Raw genomic sequence first — 19579 nt, 5'->3', positions numbered from 1 at the left:
GGGGGTGGGGTCCTGGGGGTGATTAGGGATGGGGGTCTCTGAAGGGGGCGGTCAGGAAACAAGGAACGGGGGGGCTAAAGCAAGTTTGATATAATGCGTTCTCACCTATAACCCAGTAAGATTTTTTGTCTCCTGAGGACCGCGTTATATGGGGTAGAGGTGTAACTATACTGTGTCCATTTACTATATGTAAAGACACCATATGGTCCCACATCCTGGCCCTCATGAGAGTTTAGATGTAAATTTGGATGTCATCTTCTCAAAGAAAGATATTTAATATAAACAGAAAAATCCCTGTCAAGAAAAATATATTTAAACAAGGATCTGTTAGATAAGTCTTGAAAAAGCTTCCACTGTTGCTAGCACTAGCTCAACCCACCAGTGTCAAGAACATTGGGAGCCCTAGAATAAATCACCACCATTTTAAGTATCATGTCAATTTGACTTGCTCCAAGTAGTTTTAGATGATGCAATACTGAAAAATAATTTTAGCACTGATGGTCCATCTATGCTAGGGCTTCCAGTGTTGCTAATAGTAATGAAGTTGAACCAGTGTTAGGATGGGAAGGAAGTTTTTTGCAAAGCTTCCCTAATGTAGATATAGCTTTAAAGCCCATCCTCCCAAAGAGTAAAAGGACATTCTTAGATCCACTGTTGGGTTCTGGGCAAGAATAGTAGGATTGAAGGCCTCAAGAGCGGTAGTGAGAATGAAGGGTAGAATAAAAGATTAATTCTTAACACAGTCTCTGGATTCTTTCACTGGGTAAAGGGGAGTCCTGTCAAACACCTTGAGAGGGAGAAAAGCTCTTGTTCAAATTGCTTTGGTTTCATACATCTCTATAAAATACCAGCAGCAGCATTTATTACCTAGCTCAGAAGACAGTGGGGAAAAAATAGCAATGACGCAGTACCATAACTTCACTCACAATCCCAGGTTAGCCAACACAGCCAAGGGGTAGTAAACTGGATTCTGTTTCTTCCTGCACATAAGTAGGACCTATTAGTTACACCAATGCAAAGCCAATGATGGAACTTGGAATTCTGAGGGGTATATCTCCCTTTCATGATTAGACTGAGAAAGAAAGATTATTAGGGACAGGGAAATTTTTGAGGGATATAGAAAGTGATCTTCAAGATGAGAACTATCACTCAGAGCAAAAACTGCTTAGCTTATATTTGAGGGTCCCTAAAAACGGAATTCCTAGAGCAGAATCTCTCTTTTCTCTTCCACATCTTTTCTTGGAGGTGGCTATGGGTGCCCAAATAGGAGGCGGTTTGTGCATGTTATTTTTATAGTTGTAAGGAATGGCAAATTATTTACTATGTACATGTCAGTATTCTTTTTGTTCTTTTCTTTATTGGCAGTCATTTTTTCTCTCCTCCCTCCCTCTCTTTTTTTTTTGGTAGAGTAGATGAGGAAGTCAACTACTACAATATACCCTGAAAAAAAGGGCTTGAAATGAGAAGGAAATATTGTGCCATTAAAAAAACACAGCCTTAGGGACTGACTGCTGGAGATATATGCCTCCTTACCTATCAAGTGGGTAAGGACATCTGAGGAGGGTACATTACCAATGGGTACAGATGGAAATATAATGATGTCAGAGGAATGGGAGTTTGTTGACAGTTGTTTATTTGCTTGCTGCCACTTGTTTTGTGCATTTACAAGACTAAAACTCTTTGTGTAGTATACTGTAAAGCCAAAACAATTTGTCTTTTCAGCTACTTTCAGGGATCAGTGGGTGTCAATGAAGATGTAATTTATCTTGCAAGAACTTTATTAATAGTGATGATGCATGAGAATGATAGGACACAGCTTCACTTTCAGAGACCAGCGCTGGAGGTTACAAAAACAAATCTCTTTCCTTGTGAACTGACTGGTCTTGTTCCAGAATCAGTGATGACTATAAATATGGAACCTACAGTACCATTTTTCCTTAGTCACTTTTCAAAGCAGAACCTTAAAAGACAAACTACAAAAGGATTTTTTAAAGTTAAGTTTGTGCTCTTGCTTATTTTGTTGGTTGGTTTTTTTAATGATGTAGAGCAAAGACCTGGGGGAGAAGAGGACCTGAACTTATTTTTGTCACATAAAAATTATTTTCCTTGTTTTTTACCATTAGGAATTTTGCTGGAAGACTTCTCTGGGGCTCAGGAATGTTTATGGAAGTTCTCACAACTTAGTTGAAGGAGCAGAGGTCCAGAACCTTGAAGGGTCAGAATGCTGAGCCTTTGACAAGCACAGCTTTTCTCCAAAATACAAAAATATCACTCCAAAAACCACTCTGTCCACTGTGTATAAATATTAAAGAGTAAGTAGCTCAGACAGTGAGAATGACTTTACAGCCCAGTGATTAAGGCATTGACCTGGGAGGTGGAAGACCCAAAATCCAGTCCCACGCACCAATCACACTTTAATTATTTATCCAAACAGGAAGAGTTTCAAAAGGAGAGACTGAAAGAGACTTGCATCAGAATATCACAAAGCTCAATGGTTAAAACACTCTCCTAAGAGGTGGAAGACCCCCTTCAAATCCTCTCTCTCCCTTCAGCAGAGGGGGGAATTGAACATGGTCCCAGGTGAATGCTCTAATCACTGAGCTGAAAGTTATAAGGTGGGCACTACCACCAACACCTTCACCTGCTGTTTTCTGTGGCTAGCATGCTGGCTTTTGCAAATTGCATTTTAGGTGCTTAGCTCTCTCCCTTGCATTGGATAGGGAGCTTAAGTGCCTAAATCAGGCTTTGTGGATCCCATTGTTGTTCCAGTGATTTTCTAGAAGACTAAGAGTTATGTGTTGCAATGCTCAGGGAAGAGGCTGAGAAGAAATGTTCACGATGGAGGAAAAGAACTTTCACATTTCTGACATAAATACACATCCTTTCATAAGTCATAACTCTGTTAGTGACATCACAATAATTTAAATGTCAAACAGAATTATTATTTCACTGCAAAATCAAGAACAAGTTTTGGTTAAGGACTTCATCTCACATACAAACAATTTCACCTCATTTATATCAGTGGCATACAGAGCAATAGAAGATGAGTATATTTTTTTAAAATATAGACTGACTTTTTTCCTAAGGCTCCTGTAGTGTTAAAATTCCTCTTTAAAATAATTTAATCGCCTAATGAATGGGGAGTTGTGTGTATCTGCAGGGTAACAGACCCTTTGAAGCTAACTCCTCAGATGGTATAAATCAGTGTAGTTCCATTGACTTTAGTGAAACCATAATCATTTTCACCTGTTGAGTATCTGGTCCTTTAGGGCTTGCCCTTAGTAGAAAAGTGCACCTGTTTAACTAAATCAATTTAAAAAAAAAATCTAACACGGACACACTTAAACTAAATTGATATAAGCAAAGGTTAAACCATTTAAGTGAGTCTACATTAGGAGTTTGCATCAGTTTAACTAGATCTGTTTTTAAATCTATGTATAGTTAAACTTGCATACTTAATCCAGTACATACAGCATCTTAAGTCTCCAGTCATTTCAGTAACTTTATTTTCATACTTTTCCGAAGTGAAAGGAATTTAACACCCCATGAAGTTCTCTTAAGTTTTGTCCTTCTTTCTTCTTAAAAGAATCAAAATATACTGTTCATAGAAATAAGATATACTCTGTAGATAAGTTCCATTATTACTCAAAGGCTGAAAAATAGTTTACATAATTCTATTCTTACTCTTTTTGGCCTCTCCCACTTGAGTGCCTCACACAAATCAATAGTTTTTTATAAGTCTATACCACAAAGAATCGCACTTCATCAATGAAATTCTGTAGATGTTTGATAACTAAGAAAAAGAAGAGAAACGAAAATACAGTTTTCTTTCAAACACAGTTTAATTGCTTTGCGGACAAATGACTGTGCACTCACATGGAAGATATAAAGAGAGTGTAGCTTGAATTTCAAGAGCAACACAATGACCCTTTTAGGCCCAAGGAAACTGTTGCAACCCCCATTCTTTACACTCCATATCACCAAGATTAGTTGAGATTACTAGTCTAAATTTTAAACAAGACCTATATTTTCACATGCATTCTCTCTCTTTACTACATAAATTTTCAGAAAACATAGTTCAAATATTGAAGCCAATATATGTAATAGATTTATAACAGGCTTCACTAAAACCTTTTGATATTACACTGATCTGTTTAATAGGATTCCTAATAACAAAAGATAATCCTATTGGTTTTACTTCATTGGTGTTTATACAGCAGTTTGGATGAATGCTACTGTCTGGTTGGCTGATGAATGTCCTGAAACCCATACAACTCTCCTATCCAACGTACATCTGGACTATATAGCCACAGTCAGCCAAATCACTATGACACGTTCATACAGTTGGGTATTTTTAATTAAGCACTTATTTAGCAATAGTTAGTTTTAAATGGTAAATTCTAATTCTAATTTTGAAGTGGTATCAAAACATATACTCGATCATAAGCCAGTTCGTTTATAAGTTGATCCACCCAAGATGGATAAGTAAAAATGGAAAATTTTTATAATCTGTTCACAAGCCAACCCGATAATTCAGGGGTCAGCAAACTTTAGCTCCTGGGCCATCAGGAGAAGCCGCTGGTGGGCCGAGATGGTTTGTTTACCTCGAGCCTCCACAGGCACAGAGGTAAACCTAAGTAAACAAAGTGTCCCAGCATGCCAGCTGCTTACCCTGATGGGCCGGGACAGCAACTGGTGGGGAAATTTTTTGGAGGGGGAGAAGCTGGGAGTCAGAGGAGTAACCCCTGTGACCACCCCCCACATGACTGCACTCCTAGTCTGGGACCCCCACACTCTCCCCATCCTATCCTTTCCCACTTTATATGGGCAGGGCCAGGGAGGATGTCTCTGGCCTGGCTGGACTGCTCCAGTAGGCTGGGCAGCATGGCTGCAGCTTGCTCCAGCAGGCCAGACTGGGCAGCGCAGCCGCGGCATGTTTCAGTGAGCTGGGGCGGGCAGGATGGCCACAGCATGCTCTGGCAGGCCGAGTGGCGCAGCCACAGCCTGCTCTGGGGGCCGGAGCGGCACGGCTGCAGCCTACCAGCCCCAGAGCTGCAGCTGCTTCGGAGGCTGGTGGAAGAGCAGCATGGCCTAAAGCAGAGACACTCTGGCCCTGCCTCTTCCCTGCTGTCTCTGCTGCTTCTCCTTGCTCCCTATGTTGGGGGCAGGGGCTGTGTCCCACCTCTCTCTCTCTATACCTGTTCATAAGCCGACCGCCTTCTCTGGAGCTTCCCTTTTTTACTGAAAAATTTGGCTTATGAATGAGTATATACAGTACTAAAATGTATATGAGCTGTGAAATTTAAAATCTCTTTGAGTGTCTCCCTTCCCATATCTAACAGATAATTGGATTATGTAATGTACTCTGCAAGGGACTACATTTAAAAACCACTTGTAAAAAGCGAAATGGCTCATTTTGTCAATGGGATTGACCATACAGTGCACATTATAGAAGTACTCTAACAAACATCGGTCTGTAACTCTGCCGCAGCTGAGGTTTGGTCTACACTTAAGAGTTAGGTCAACACGGCTACATTGGTCAGGGGTATGAATAAATCACAGCCCTGAGAGACAATTATGCTGACCTAACCTCCAGTATAGATGCAGTATGTCAATGGAAGAATGCTTCACTGTTTACAGTGTTGGTCCCAGGATATGAGAAAGACAAGGTGGGTAAGGTAATGTCTTTTATTGGACTAACTTCTCATGGTGAAAGAGACAAGCTTTCACCAACAGAAGTTGGTCCAATAAAAGATATTAACCTCATCCACCTTGTCTCTCCAGCAGCTAACTTCATTTTTGGAGGTGGTGTTCCTACACTAACAAAAAAAAAATCTTTTGTCAGTGCAGGCTGCATCTACACTATGCAGTTATGCTGGCATAGCTACACCAGTGTAGTCTCCATAGTGTAGATATTCTTGCCAACAGCTCCTAGATATGAGTGTTCAGAGGCTGAGCTTTCATGGTGGAAAGCATTTGACTTCGGAATTCACCTCCCAACTTGGTCCAACAGAGCAAGAGGTTTGTTAAATGTGAGGTGCAAAGGTTCACGTTCATCTTGTCTACAGTAGGGGTACAACAATACTTCAACAACGGGTGTGTTCTTAACTCAGTTTAGCTAATCTGGGTTAAAACAGCAGTGAAGACATGGCAACTCAGATGAGCAGTTCAAGTTCAACCTCAGTTTCCCTCTATAGGCTTTTACTTGCACTGTTAACATAAGTTAAAAGCTGAGTTACCATGTCTTCCCCCCTATTTTAATCCAAGATAGCTAATGTGAGTTAAGGATACACCTTTTTTTTAAAAAAACAATTATTTATTTATTTTAGTGTAGACTTATTCTAGGAAATATGTGGGTGGGGGAACCAATGCAATCACCAGATTGTCTGTACCAGTGTGTCATAGGGTGAAATTGGACCTATTGAAGTCAATGGCAAAACTAACACAAGATTTAACTTTTGTTTAATTGTGATTTAGTGATATAAATGAGGCAGAAGTGATGCGCATATGGTCTGTAAGTGAAATTATAAAACAGAACATGGACAATACAGTGAAACCCCACTATAACGCGATGTTTGAGGTCCAAAAAATTCCATCGCGATAAACGCGGGGTCGCGGTATAGCTGGTTTCAAGCCGGTCAGTTTAAGTCAGTGGTCCCCAACGCGGTGCATTGATGTGCGCCGCCTAGTGCCCAGCAGAGGAGAGAAGCCGCGGCCCCACGCCTGCCGGGGACAGAGAACTCTGAGGCTGCAGGCGCCGGTGCTCTCTGTCCCCGGCAAGTGCAGGGCCGCGGCTTCCCTCTGGCTTGGAGAGAAACCGTGGCCCATACCTGCTGGGGAAAGAGAGCACTGGCACCCGCAGCCTCGGAGTTCTCTGTCCCCGGCAGGCACGGGGCCGCAGCTTGTCTCCCCTGCTGGGCACTAGGCAGGGGCACATCAATGTCCGGGTGGGCGCCATGGTGTTGGGGGCCTTAAAAGGGAGCCAACTTATGATCGCGTTATATGTGATTTCGCATTATGGCGGGGCGCATTATTGCGAGTTTTGACTGTAGTTGGACTTCAAAAGAGAACTCACTGTTGATGATCCCATTATGCCACTTGGCAGTAGTAGTGGGATTCAAAGAATAAACAGCAAGAAAACATACTACTGCCAATAAACTAAGCTGAGCAATACCACTGGCAGCAGATTTTTTAAAAAAACCTGCTACCACCAAGCAGGTGGGAGGGGAAAGAAAGGAGGAGGAAAAAAAAGGGAAGCCTTTGGGAAATTTTAAAAACTGTTTCCTCATACACATAGTGTAGCATGTTTATTTGATACATCTACAGGCTAGTATGTAGTCATAGTTGCAAAATTTTGGATGCTCAGACAATAAAAGGTTTTGTTTTTTATTGTCTATGCAGTCAAACATTTTGCAACTATATACTATGCAGATGTACCATATCAAATAAACACAGTAACAATGGAACTATTGACTTTGACAGATTAATATTTTATAGTTACATTTAAAATACTTCAAAATCGTCCCCACAGATTCCTATATTCATCAACAAATATATGAACACCATGGATGGGATAAGACACTAAATAAATATATATTGGCTGATGAATGCATCCACTATCATGTTACTACTTACTTGATTGGACTGAAATCATACTGAAGACCTGAGTGATTACATTTGCATTAATTATTAATTCTTCAATTATAATTCTAACATTTGAAAACAATATAATGGTTTTGTACTCATGTTCTGGCTGAATTGCACTACTGAAGATTATTATATTAGCATATTGTGAAAACTGATATCCTGTGGTGCCTGCAACAATACACCCAACGCAGAATATGAATATGGCACTCTCTAGAAGTGAGCAAGATAAATGTTGATCTAGTACAAGAACAGACTAAATTCTGAGAAACTATGACTTAATGTTCTGGGTCATTTTAAGTGTTGGAAGAACTAAAATAAAACCCTGTCAGATTTTGAAATAATATTGGGCCCTACCCAGGATCTCAGAGTTGACTGTCCAAGTGCTTTGGCCTGTAATTGACCTCCCAAGTCTCACTCAATTTGGATTAGTTTTAAAAAGCAGTTTGCAAAATTTCAGTTGATGTGTTTCAATAAAAACACACTCAAAAAGATCATTCCTTTAAAGTTGTCACATTAGCAGCTCTTCAGTAAACAAATTAGCTCTCAAATAGTTCTGAATTTTTAAACAGTAAAAGAGGTTGTAACCCAAAAGAAATACAAGCATAATAGTCTGGTAATTTCCCAGTTTGAAAGGGCTGAATGGAATGAATATAAAAAAAATGCTCCATGCACTTATATACTACTTTACTGTAGTATTCTGTATATTGTACCAAAGTGTATACTATTATGTTGTAATAAGCACAGAACAAGATGTTGTAGTTGAAATTTTTAGTGGAGTGAGGTTGCAAAAGTGAACAAAGCTAAACCTCATGGGAAAAAAAAAATCTTCCATCAGGCTATGGAAAACCAAGCAAGACAAAGCTGTTAATTTAGACCCAAATTAAATTTTGTAAAATAGTATTTTACAGAGTTGAAATCATCATCAATAAAATAAAACTATTAGTAATAAAAGCAGTTAAAAGTATAAAGGAGGATTCCTTTTTCACAGCTTTTTGTAGATGACAAGATTAATTCTATTAATTAGAAAGATTTTTTTCTTAAGGAGAAAAATGGAAAAAACAATTTAAAAAATATATGTAAAGTTACTTTTAGGTAGCCCTGGGCCCTCTACAAAAAGGGCATTACTTAGATTACCTAAAATTATTTTATCCTCCCTTTATTCTGATAATTGGATTAATATGATTATGAATTTTATGTCCCTTCTTAGATATTAACATTATCTTGACTGTGAAACATATTTTTCACATAATTTGAAAAGACACTGGCTTGACCTTCTCAGGATTTTTTTCCTCTCCAGAGTTAAAGTAATGTTGTCTTCAATCACCTTTGTCAGATATTTCAGAAATATTTAATGATTTCTGCCACTAATGTCTACCAAAATGATTCACAACAATCATCTTGCCTACTGTAAACTTTTGGTTTCTAAATACCAAACTACTATTGCAAAATACCGCAATATCTTATAAACTAACATTGATATTAAAGCAGTTTAATGTGCACTGTTGAATCTGTCAAAACATGCAAACAAGGTCTACTGGAGGCCAGGAACTATGGAAAATTGTAGCTGAAAGTTAAAATCAGAATCACAAGGTCAAGGAAACCAAGCAACCACCAGTTCTCAGGCCTTCACATCCACACATTAGATTAAAAGAATTTTTGAATGCTCATACTTTAAAGACCCCCCAGCCCTGAAGAACCGGAAAAGTTGCGTAACTTCTGCATCAATACATACTGTTTCCCCTCTGTTATATAGAACAATCTAAAAACAAAGCTAATGTTATGAAAACATCCTTGATGCACATAATTTTCCTCCCTCCCCCATCATCCTCCCAACCAAGGATGTGTTCCAGCACCTTGAAAATGTATTCGTTCATAACGTATTGTAAACAGCAAACATTAAAATAATGTCTTGCAATTCTCCAACACATCTATTAAGACACTTACATTCTCATCTGTGCTGGTTCACCCTTAGCTAATTACTACATTTTTCCTATGGGAATACATTAAGGATTATGGAAACTACCGTCAGGGACTAACTACTATTGCCAACTTTGTTTTTCGTTTAAAAATTGTACATGTTGCTCACATGTATGACACGATGTGAGAATCTCCAGTGGGGTGTTTACTCAGCACAGATGCTATCATAACGTAGGGAAACGGGCGTGGGGATGGGGGAGGGAGGAGGGGAAGGCTGCTATCGAGTTTGAGCAACTTGTCAAGGCAGGAGAGCGTGGAAAAGCCATAGATTTGCTGGTTTTCCTTCGCACAGACCAGAGGCGCCTCCCACCTGCATCCTCTGTGGGGAGGAGACGAGACTGCAGAAAACAGCAGCACAAGCACGGGGTACCACTGAGCGCTGACTGCAGGAGCGCACCGCAGTCAGGCGGCTCCAGTCCCGGGTCGGGTCTCCCCACAAGTACACGCATACACAGGGGCTGAAGAAGGGTGAGGCTGTGGTGACCCCTCCCCTGAGAGACTGCCCCGCGGGCTGAGCGCAGCCAGCTGCACTGCAGGGAGCAGATGCAATGGGATGTAGCTAGCGTCCTAAGGTGAGCGAGGCGCTTACCAGGGGCAGTGCAGGAGACGGCCTGCCCGCGCTCCCCAGCAGCCGCGGCGCGTGGGGGAGAAAGGGGACTCCCGCATCAGGCGCGGGGCTGGCCGCCGGGGGGAGTTTGAGAACAGCGGCCGCAGCCGCCACTGGCGCAGTTCCCCGCCCCAGAACGCTGCGGACAAAGCGCCGCGCCGCGCACCGCACTACACTCGGCCGCCCCCACGCGCGGGGAGGGACAGGTGCCGGAGGCAGGTGTTCAGGGGCGGGTCGGCAGGTGGGTGTAAGGGGAGAATGCCCCCTCCCCCACGCACACAGCGGGGTCAGCCCCATGCCGCTTTGCAAGGGACGAGCCTCGTACCTTGGCGGGGTCCTCGGGCTGCTCAAGCGGCGCCGCCGCCGCCACCGCCTCTGGACTGGCGGGCTCGGACTCCGCTGCTGCAGTGGGCGCGTCCTGCGGACTCTCCTGCTCCGCCGAGCTGCCCGCGCCCATGTCGGTGTGTGCGGCTGCCGCTCTCCCGGCGCCCCGCTTCTATCCGCTCGGCCGCCCGTCCGCCCAGCACCGGTAACAATGGGGGTGTCCGCCCGGCCAGCCCCCGCGGGCTCCGGCTGCTCCTGCTCAGGGTGAGCCTAGCCTGCGAATGAAGGAGTCAGCCCAGCTTCCTGCCAACTCCTTTAAAAAATCACCTCCTCCGTTGTCCCCCCGCCCGTCTCTCCCGCTGGCTCCATCACATGAGCAGAGCCCCGGACACGCCTTGCAGCAGCCAGTCCGGCTGATAAGGAGGACAAGAGACAGGCGTGGCCAAGCCCCTGCTCCCCAGCGCGGAGGCTAGTCAGGGCTCCTAGGCCATCGCTTCAGTGAGTGGCGAAGGTGAGGGGTGAAAGATCCCCCCATGCCACTGGGGCACTGGGCCTTAATTCCAGCCCCGAGAGCAAAAGGGAAGGGGGCTGTGGAGCGTGCCTGACCTTCGGCTCTCAGCTAAACGAGCACAGCGCTCCCCCCCTCCTGCCCCTTGGTCTCTGACTAAGCCTTTCTTATCTTCCCTCCAGCCAAGGACAAGGCAAAGAAAAGGTGCCTGCTCTCTTGGAGGCATCAGCCAGCTGGGCACTGGATTTGTGGTGTAAGAAGATTAGGACCAGCTTGATGCAGTCAAGCCCACTGAGTCATTAATAAATTGTGATCGTGTCAGCTGATTTGTTGTTTTACATTTGTGCTGCAATGTACCCATCCAGGAGCAGGGCCTGGGTTGAACTAGGATGTATGCAATCACATATGAAGACATGGTTCCTGCCCCAAAGGGCTGACAATCTAAGAACTCCTTGAACTATGCTGCATCAGACCTGTTCATTAAATAGCTGAGAGACTACCAAAGAAAATGTAGGTGCTGAAAGATGCATTGCACCCTGATATCACTATTAGCTCAGCAGACACTACTGAAATGATGCTGGTAAGGCTGTCTTTCAGATAGGACTTCAAACAGAGACCTTGTTCACTTGCAGATAGAAAAGATCCCCTGGTACTTTTCATAATGTAGAAACTGACACTTGAGATGTGTTGACTGAATTCCAGTTAGAGTAATTATATATATACACACACATTTTTCTGGATTTCTGCTGCATTTTCAATTTAAAAAGTACCCCTACAGTGATGGAGCATTCTGCTGTTAGCGCAGAATGGTTGCTGCATTCCACCTCATTTCAACAGTGGGTGAAGTGAAGTGATCTCAGTACAATGTTCAGTGGCCCATTCTGGTAACTCTTTGGGGGGAAAAAACATTATGTAACTAAGTGTCAGTTGATAGATGTAGAGATGACCCTAGCACAATAGGGTCCTGGTCCATGACACAGGCTTTTAGGAGTTACAGTAATATAAATAATAATATAGAACTAGGTGGTTGGAGAGTAAACTTCAAAGGAAACAAACCTTTAATCTAGGCAGTTTTGGAAAACTTTACCTCATGGATTGAAATAAACTGCAGACCGTGAAGGAAGGAAGGAATCCCACATTCATAATGTTTTCAGTAAAACACATAGTCATGATCTTTGCCTCTAATTTGCAGTATCCCACTACCATGGGAAAGCTGCTTTTGGCTTGAACCAAGCCCTCCACATTAGAAGGCTTGGTAGAGTAACAGCAATAGAAATTAGTGGCTGCAGTGAGGATTATTCAGTTTATTATTATCTAAGGACACAGCACTGTAGCAGTTATTTTTAAAAAGAGGTCCCTAACACGGCACCCTGGTGCCTATCGGGGCATCTAAGTGTGCCCGCGTACTGGCCAGCACACGAGCATCCGCCAATATCGCACTGACAAGCTGCATCATCCAGAAGTGTCGCTGCCAAAATGCCGCCAATTTTCTGCGGTATTTCAGTGGCGACGCCTTTGGATGACACTGCTTGTCGGCGGCATTTCGGCGGCGAAGCCTACTGACATTGCTGCTTGTTGGTGGAATTTCGGCGAATGCTCGTCCGCCACGGTCCTGCGTGGCCAGATGAAAAAGGTTGGAGACAACTGAGCTAGATGTTTGGTCAGGAGTTAACAGTTATTGGATAGTAGTTAGCCTATTGTATACATCCTCATTTGAGAGCTTCAATACATACACTTAAACATAGGCTATCAGAATAAAGCAGTATAAATGAAAAGGGAGTCCATTTAAAGATAGCCATTTAAAGATAGCCATGATTTGCTTATATTTTTGAGACCATTGAAATAAGACAATTTTTTCTGGTTTCCTCTGCTGAGCTTCTGAAAGGTAAAGCACATTTTTAAAAAAAAAAACAAAGTCAAATTTCTCCTGATATGTTGAAAAACTGCTGCTTCTTTGAAAGCTAGTGACAAATCCAACAAAGCAAGGTCCCAAATCTTTAGATACAACTTCAGAAAAAAATATAAACAGATTTTTTTTTTTTATCCAGAACAGGTTCTATTGTATTAATTCACGCCAGATTAAGTTGCAGCAGTGAACAAAACAAGGAGCATGGGATTTTCTGTCCTGATTCTAAACAAACACAACTTTCTTTCTGATGCCACAGTAGCTAGACCAGCATATTAAATACTTAAGCATCCCTTCTTTCAGTACTTTCAAAAAGTATCAATATCAAAGGAGAAACGATACTTATATTAAAATATACCAGATGGAATCTGCCAAATAGCCTGCTGGATAAACTCAATATTATTTATAGAACACAGTAAGTATATGCCGTGTTTTAACATATGAGACACGGTCCCTCCCCTAAAGAGTTTACAGCCCAACCGAGACAAATGATAAACTGAATAAAGTATAAAGTTATTCAGTGTAAAAAGTTAAAAACAATCTTTTTTCAGCTAAACCCCAGTTTAGTCATAAAAACAAGGCATACATTTTTTTAAACTATTTTTATGAGTAAACTGGTCTCTGAATTAATATGCCCATTAGTCAGTCCTTTTTTTTCAAACCATTCAAAATGTACAAGATCTCTAATGGCAATTGGAGCAACTGTCACTCCACTGCATCAACACGCATTAGTTAATGATTAAAATCTACATCAGTCTTTTCATTTGAGTTTAATAGAATAAAATAATTGTCTTACATCATCACAAAGGGATCAACATCTGTTTTCAAACTCAAATCTCTCCACTTCATACCAACATTTATTTCCATATCTGTTATATGGTAGCAGGAGTCCATTGGGCTGCTGAGCCATCAACTGATTCCATTAAGTATTTTTTTTTAATTCTCCTTTTTTTCTTTGGCCAACAGGGAATTAGTATTGGATCGTTTATCATATATAATAGCAACTGTCAAGGGGAAATAACATTGGTGGTGAAATGTGCCCTGAAGGAGGACATAAAATCTGCCACAGCTCCTAAAATTTACTTCTAATTTTTTTAACAGCATTTTGTTCCTAATTACTAGCACCACAGTGACTGTGTCACTGTAACACTGGATTGTCCTTTTCCCAAGAATATGAGACACTTTTAGGGTGGAGGAGGGCAGGGCAACAATATATTTTTCCTTTTGTTTTAAGTACTTTTCTAAAATTAAATAGCCCATCAGAATGATATGCCCTAGTTTTACAACTAGGGGGGACATTTTATTAAACTAATCTCAACTGTGTTCACGAGTTCTAAAGAGAGAGTAAAAGAAACTCTTCATCTGATCTGGATTCAACAGAACAGAATTTGGTTTTACAGAGTGCCTTTCATATTCAAGATACGTCAAAGTGCTTTACTGCATAATTAATTAAATACTAGCGCTGCAGTGACTGTGTAAGAAAACACAGTAGCCATTACAGGCCCTTCAATATGATCTTAGACATTAGACCCTGGTTAATTTGAGACAGCAAGGATTTATTTTTCTAGTTTTAGGAAGGGTCATGCAAGGGATTTTTAACTGCTACAGAGCAACAAGAAATGGGCAACAGGAACCTTGATATTAAGAGAAACTCAAGTGTAATATATTCTAATTGTTAAATTATTATTTTAAAAATGTCTTAAATATAATGCTAAAGAATAATTAACAAAAAGGAATCTGCTATCTTGACAATTTGATGAGGCAAAACAGCTAAAAAGGACAGCTTTTTCATTAGAAGTCAGACATACTCAAAATAACTATTAAAGATGTAACACCTGATTACTATAATACTGCTCTTAATACTAAATACCATTTTCAAAACATGAATAATTGGTCTGTTAATTTTCCCTTATCTATTTACCATTGATTAAGAATAAAATATACACGATTAGTAAATAAAAATACCCAATTGCATAAAGATTCAGATATAATAGCAACAATAATAATACCATGAAAACTTACAGTGCTTTTACTCTGAAGAGCTCAAAGTACTTTACAAACAGCCTTACAACTACTCTGTGAGCTAGATGGGTAGGTACTATTGCCATTTCTACTGGTGGTGAAACTGAACTATAATGAGGCTAACCCCCCATCAAAGTTACACAAGGAGTGAGGCCTGGTCTACACTAAGCGTTTAAATTGATTTAAAGAGCGTTAAATCGATTTAACGCTGTACCCGTCCACACTACAATGCCCTTTATATCGATATAAAGGGCTCTTTAAATCGATTTCTGTACTCTACTAAAGGGCTCTTTACCACATCCCTTGATACGAGATTTCTGTACTCACCCGCGACGAAGAGGAGTAGCCTGCTAAAGTGTCTGATATTACACATATTCGGATTACCGTATTTATTTTTAGCCCTACTGACAGAAATACGTTACGTATTTGGGCCTATGGGCGGTATCACCAGCTAGATGCACCGACTGAACCGACTCTGGACAGCAATCTGACTCGTAGTGCAGCGTAGGGCAGGTAAACAGGAAAAGCCCCAGCGAAACTTTTGAAATTACATTTCCTGTTTGCCCAGCGTGAGGAGCTCTGATCATCAGCACCGGGTGACCGATGCAGTCCAAATCCAACAAAGAGCTCCAGCCAAATGGACGCGTACGGGAGATACTAGATCTGATCGCGTGTATGGGGAGACAAATCTGTTCCTAATCAGAGCTCCGTTACAGAACACGAAATGCCAAAGCGTTGAAAAAAAATCTCCAGGATACACAGCGCTGCGTGACAAAGTGTAACGGGAAAGCCAGAGACTCAAAATGGACGCTGCATGGATGGAGGTGAGGGGTAGCTGAGGACTCCAAGCTATCCACAGTCCACAGCAGTCTCTGAAAACGTATTTGCATTCTTGGCTGAGCTCCCAATGTCTGTAAGGTTCAAACACACAGTGTCTGGCGTGGTTCAGGAATAGCTCCTCAGTTTCCAACCCCCCCCACCACGTGAAAGAAAAGGGAAAGAAATAATTTCTTGACTTCTTTCAATGTCACCCTATGTTGTACTGAATGCTGCTGGTAGACACGATGCTAGGCAGCAGTGAAGAGAGCAATATGCCGCTCCTCTCCCCCTCCCGGTGGTAGACAGTGCACATATGACTGTAGTCCGCGTCGCCATCAGCCCTGAGTGCTCCTGGCTGGGGGGGCCTGGTTTCAGAGGTGAGGCTGGCCGGGGGCCCGCCTGGGTAAAAATGGGGAATGACTCCCAGTTACTCCCAGTAGATGGATAAGTACAGAACGGCTGGTAAAACGTGTCTTCCATCATAGCAACTGGGGGCTGAGCTTCATCAGCACCCCTCCCTGTGTAAAAGAAAAGATTCTCTACCTGGAGCCTGTCATAGCAGCCGGCATGCTGGATCCTCCGTCGCACTGCCTGCCGGACTGTCATAGCCCGGAAGGCTTGCCTCCCCTCATTTTATAGCCCCAGGAAGGACGCCTCTCACTATAAACAAGTCTCTGGGTTTCTTATTCCTGCATTCTTATAATTTTCATGACACAAATGGGGGGGGGGGGGACACTGCCCACGGTAGGCCCAGGAAGGTTGGGGGAGGTAGGAAGCAACGGGGGGTTGTTGCAGGAGCACCCCCTGTGAATAGTGACATGGAGCAGCTGTGCTCTTCTGATAACACTGGTCCTCTTAGTACATCTTGCCCCTTATTCTAGGCAGGAACTGACTACTATTTTTAGAAACCATAAGGGAGGGATTGACTCAGTCCCAAGGAGTCAATCCCAATTTTTGCTTTTGCGTTGCGCCCACCGGACGATTTCAGCCAGGGGCACTCATGATAGCAGCGGACAGTACAGAGGGGGAGAGATAACAACCATCATCTCATTTGCCAGTTTCTCTCCAGCAAGTAGACGGTACAGAACGACTGGTAACCATCTCTGCCTATCATCGCAAAAGCAAATGAATGCTGCTGTGTAGCGCGCTGGAGTATGCTCTCTGTCCGCAGCATCCAGTACACATACGGTGCCGGAAAAAAAAAAAAGCTGAACGAGGCCTCCATGGCTGCCGTGCTATGGCGATCTGCCAGGGCAATCCAGGGAAAAACGGCGCGAAAGGATTGTCAGCTGAAGTTTTCCGCAGGAGGAAGGAATGACTGATGACATTTACCCAGAACCACCCGTGACAATAATGATTCAACCCAGAATTCCCAAGGGGCGGGGGAGACTGCGGGAACTACGGGATAGCTACGGAAGAGCTACCCACAATGCAACGCTTCAGAAATCGACGTTAGCCTCGGACCATGGACGCACAATGCCGAATTACTGTGCCTAGTGTGGCCGCATGAAATCGAATTTATAATATCAGTTTTATAAAACCGATTTTAGCTAATTCGATATTATCCCGTAGTGTAGACGTGGCCTGAGTGGCAGAGCAGGGACCAGAACTTTGCAGTGTTCAAGGTCACAACTTTATATTATATGAACACTAATAATTTAGAGAAGAGTGCACATGATTTGTTTAGCAATAATATCTTCATTTTCACTTCACCTGTCTTCTCTGCCTTCCTTTCTCCGTCCGTCTCTTGCTCGCTTTTTCTATCGTCTCCTTGGTCTTTCTTCCTCTGAAGATTCTCTTTAACACTTTGCCTTTGTTCTGGTTCCTTTCACTGTAAATTTCCTCATAGCCTGGCTCCTCCTGCCTGGTTTCCTCTGGGGGAAAGTGGGATCAGGGATCCACAGCCCGTCCGCAGACACAGCCTGATCCACCTGTCTCAACTGTACTGGAACCCTCATCTCTTCAAGAGATGACATTCTGTTGGCCAGTTTTAAAGAGGCCAACACCTGAAAAAGTTTGTCTCCATACAAAACCCTCCAGCCCAGTCAGAGTGAAAGATTGAGAGAGCTAACGTCTGTGATGTGACTAATCTTTTAGAGAAGAAACAAGCCCTTACTGTACTATTAGTATAACTGTGAAGGGTCCACGCTTCTCCTGCTAACCCTCCTGAAGTGTCAGCACTGGGGATGATGAGTCCAAATCTTGGTGTGGGATTTGGATTTGAACTCATATCCCAAAGCATTTCAGAATTAAAATTAATGGGTTTAATGCTCCTACATGCAAGAAACAAGCTGCCTAGCACTCAGAGTTTCCTTCAAGGTTTGCTCTCAAGGCAGTTACTCAGAGTTCAGTCCCAAAAACTCACTGAAGTTCCCAACGTGCTGTACTTCTCACTGACCTTTGTGGCAGCCCTTGACAGCATGGCTCCGGTAAACCTGCTCCCAGCACTTCTATCAGTGTGTGGGTGGAGGTGGGTTTCCCTCAGGACAGAGGGTGAACCCATGCATGTTAACAGACATGGAACAAACTGGTGATGTAACATACATTCTCAAGCTCTTTATCCTGTCCTCTTTCTGTATTTGAAATAATACACAGAATGGCAGGAGACCAACATATAGTACAACATAAATTATTGTAATATTAAAAAAGTAGGAGTCTTTGTAGCACCTTAGAGACTAACAAATTTATTTGGGCATAAGCTTTTGTGGGCTATAATCCACTTCATCAGATGCATGGAGTGGAAAATACAGTAAGCAGGTATAAATATACAACATATGAAAAGATGGGAATTGCCTTACCAAGTGGGGGGTCAGTGCTAACGAGGCCAATTTAATCAAGGTGGATGTGGCCCATTCCCAACAGTTGACAAGAAGGGTTAAGTATCAACAGAGGGAAAATTATTTTTTATAGTGTCCCAGCCACTCCAAGTCTTTATTCAGGCCTAACTTTATTGTGTCAAGTTTGCAAATTAATTCCAGTTCTGCAGTTTCTCGTTGAGGTCTGGTTTTGAAGTTTTTTTGTTGAAGAATGGCTACTTTTAAGTCTGTTATTGACTGTCCAGGGAGATTGAAGTGCTCTCTTACTGGTTTTTGAATGTTACAATTCTTGATGTCTGATTTGTATCCATTTATTCTTTTGCGTAAGGACTGTCCAATTTGGCCAATGTACGTGGCAGAGGGGCATTGCTGGCACATGATGGCATGTATCACATTGGTAGATGTGCAGGTGAATGAGCCCTTGATGGTGTTACTGATGTGGTTGGGTCCTATGATGGTGTCCCTTGAATAGATATGTGGACAGAGTTGGTAACAGGGTTTATTGCAGGGCTTGTTCCTGAATTAGTGTTTCCAATCCCTCAGACAGGGACAAACACCTACAGGATCTCTATCAGGCATTTTTAAATGTACTATGCCCACCCCGGGAAGAGAAGAAACAGAATGACAGAGCCAAAAGAGTACCCAGAAGTCACCTACTACAGGACAGGTCCAACAAAAAAAGTAACAGACCACCACTAGTCATCACCTACAGCCCCCAACTAAAATCTCTCCAGCGCATCATCAAGGATCTACAACCTATCCTGAAGGACAATCCCTCACTCTCACAGACCTTGGGAGACTGGCCAGTCCTCGCTTACAGACAGCCCCCCAATCTGAAGCAAATACTCATCAGCAACTACACACTGCACAACAGAACTGCGTCAACAGGTAGCTGAGGGGCTCCGTGCCTGTGGACACTCTAGGTAAACAAAACAACAATGTATTAGATATTA

At 42.6% G+C, this 19579-nt stretch overlaps 1 protein-coding gene and 1 long non-coding RNA gene across 2 annotated transcripts in view; one reads left to right on the top strand and one right to left on the bottom strand.

The window, feature by feature from the left end:
• The window catches only part of AKAP12 (A-kinase anchoring protein 12), a 141593-nt gene extending 130705 nt beyond the window's left edge, over nt 1-10888 (bottom strand). The window contains exon 1 of the mRNA XM_032782455.2: nt 10557-10888. Coding sequence (XP_032638346.1) covers nt 10557-10688 — 132 coding nt within the window. The 5' untranslated portion in view covers nt 10689-10888. The remainder of the gene's footprint in view (nt 1-10556) is intronic.
• Nucleotides 9964-11389, top strand: LOC116825989 (uncharacterized). The gene is made up of 2 exons (XR_004373967.1): nt 9964-10196; nt 11246-11389. It is a non-coding gene; the product is annotated as an uncharacterized LOC116825989 (long non-coding RNA).
• The last annotated feature ends 8190 nt before the right edge of the window (nt 11390-19579 follow it).

The sequence above is a fragment of the Chelonoidis abingdonii genome, chromosome 3 (assembly GCF_003597395.2).
Source record: "Chelonoidis abingdonii isolate Lonesome George chromosome 3, CheloAbing_2.0, whole genome shotgun sequence".
Taxonomy (NCBI): domain Eukaryota; kingdom Metazoa; phylum Chordata; order Testudines; family Testudinidae; genus Chelonoidis; species Chelonoidis abingdonii.
Note: the sequence above shows the minus strand (reverse complement) of the source record. Positions and strands in the feature narration are given on the sequence as shown.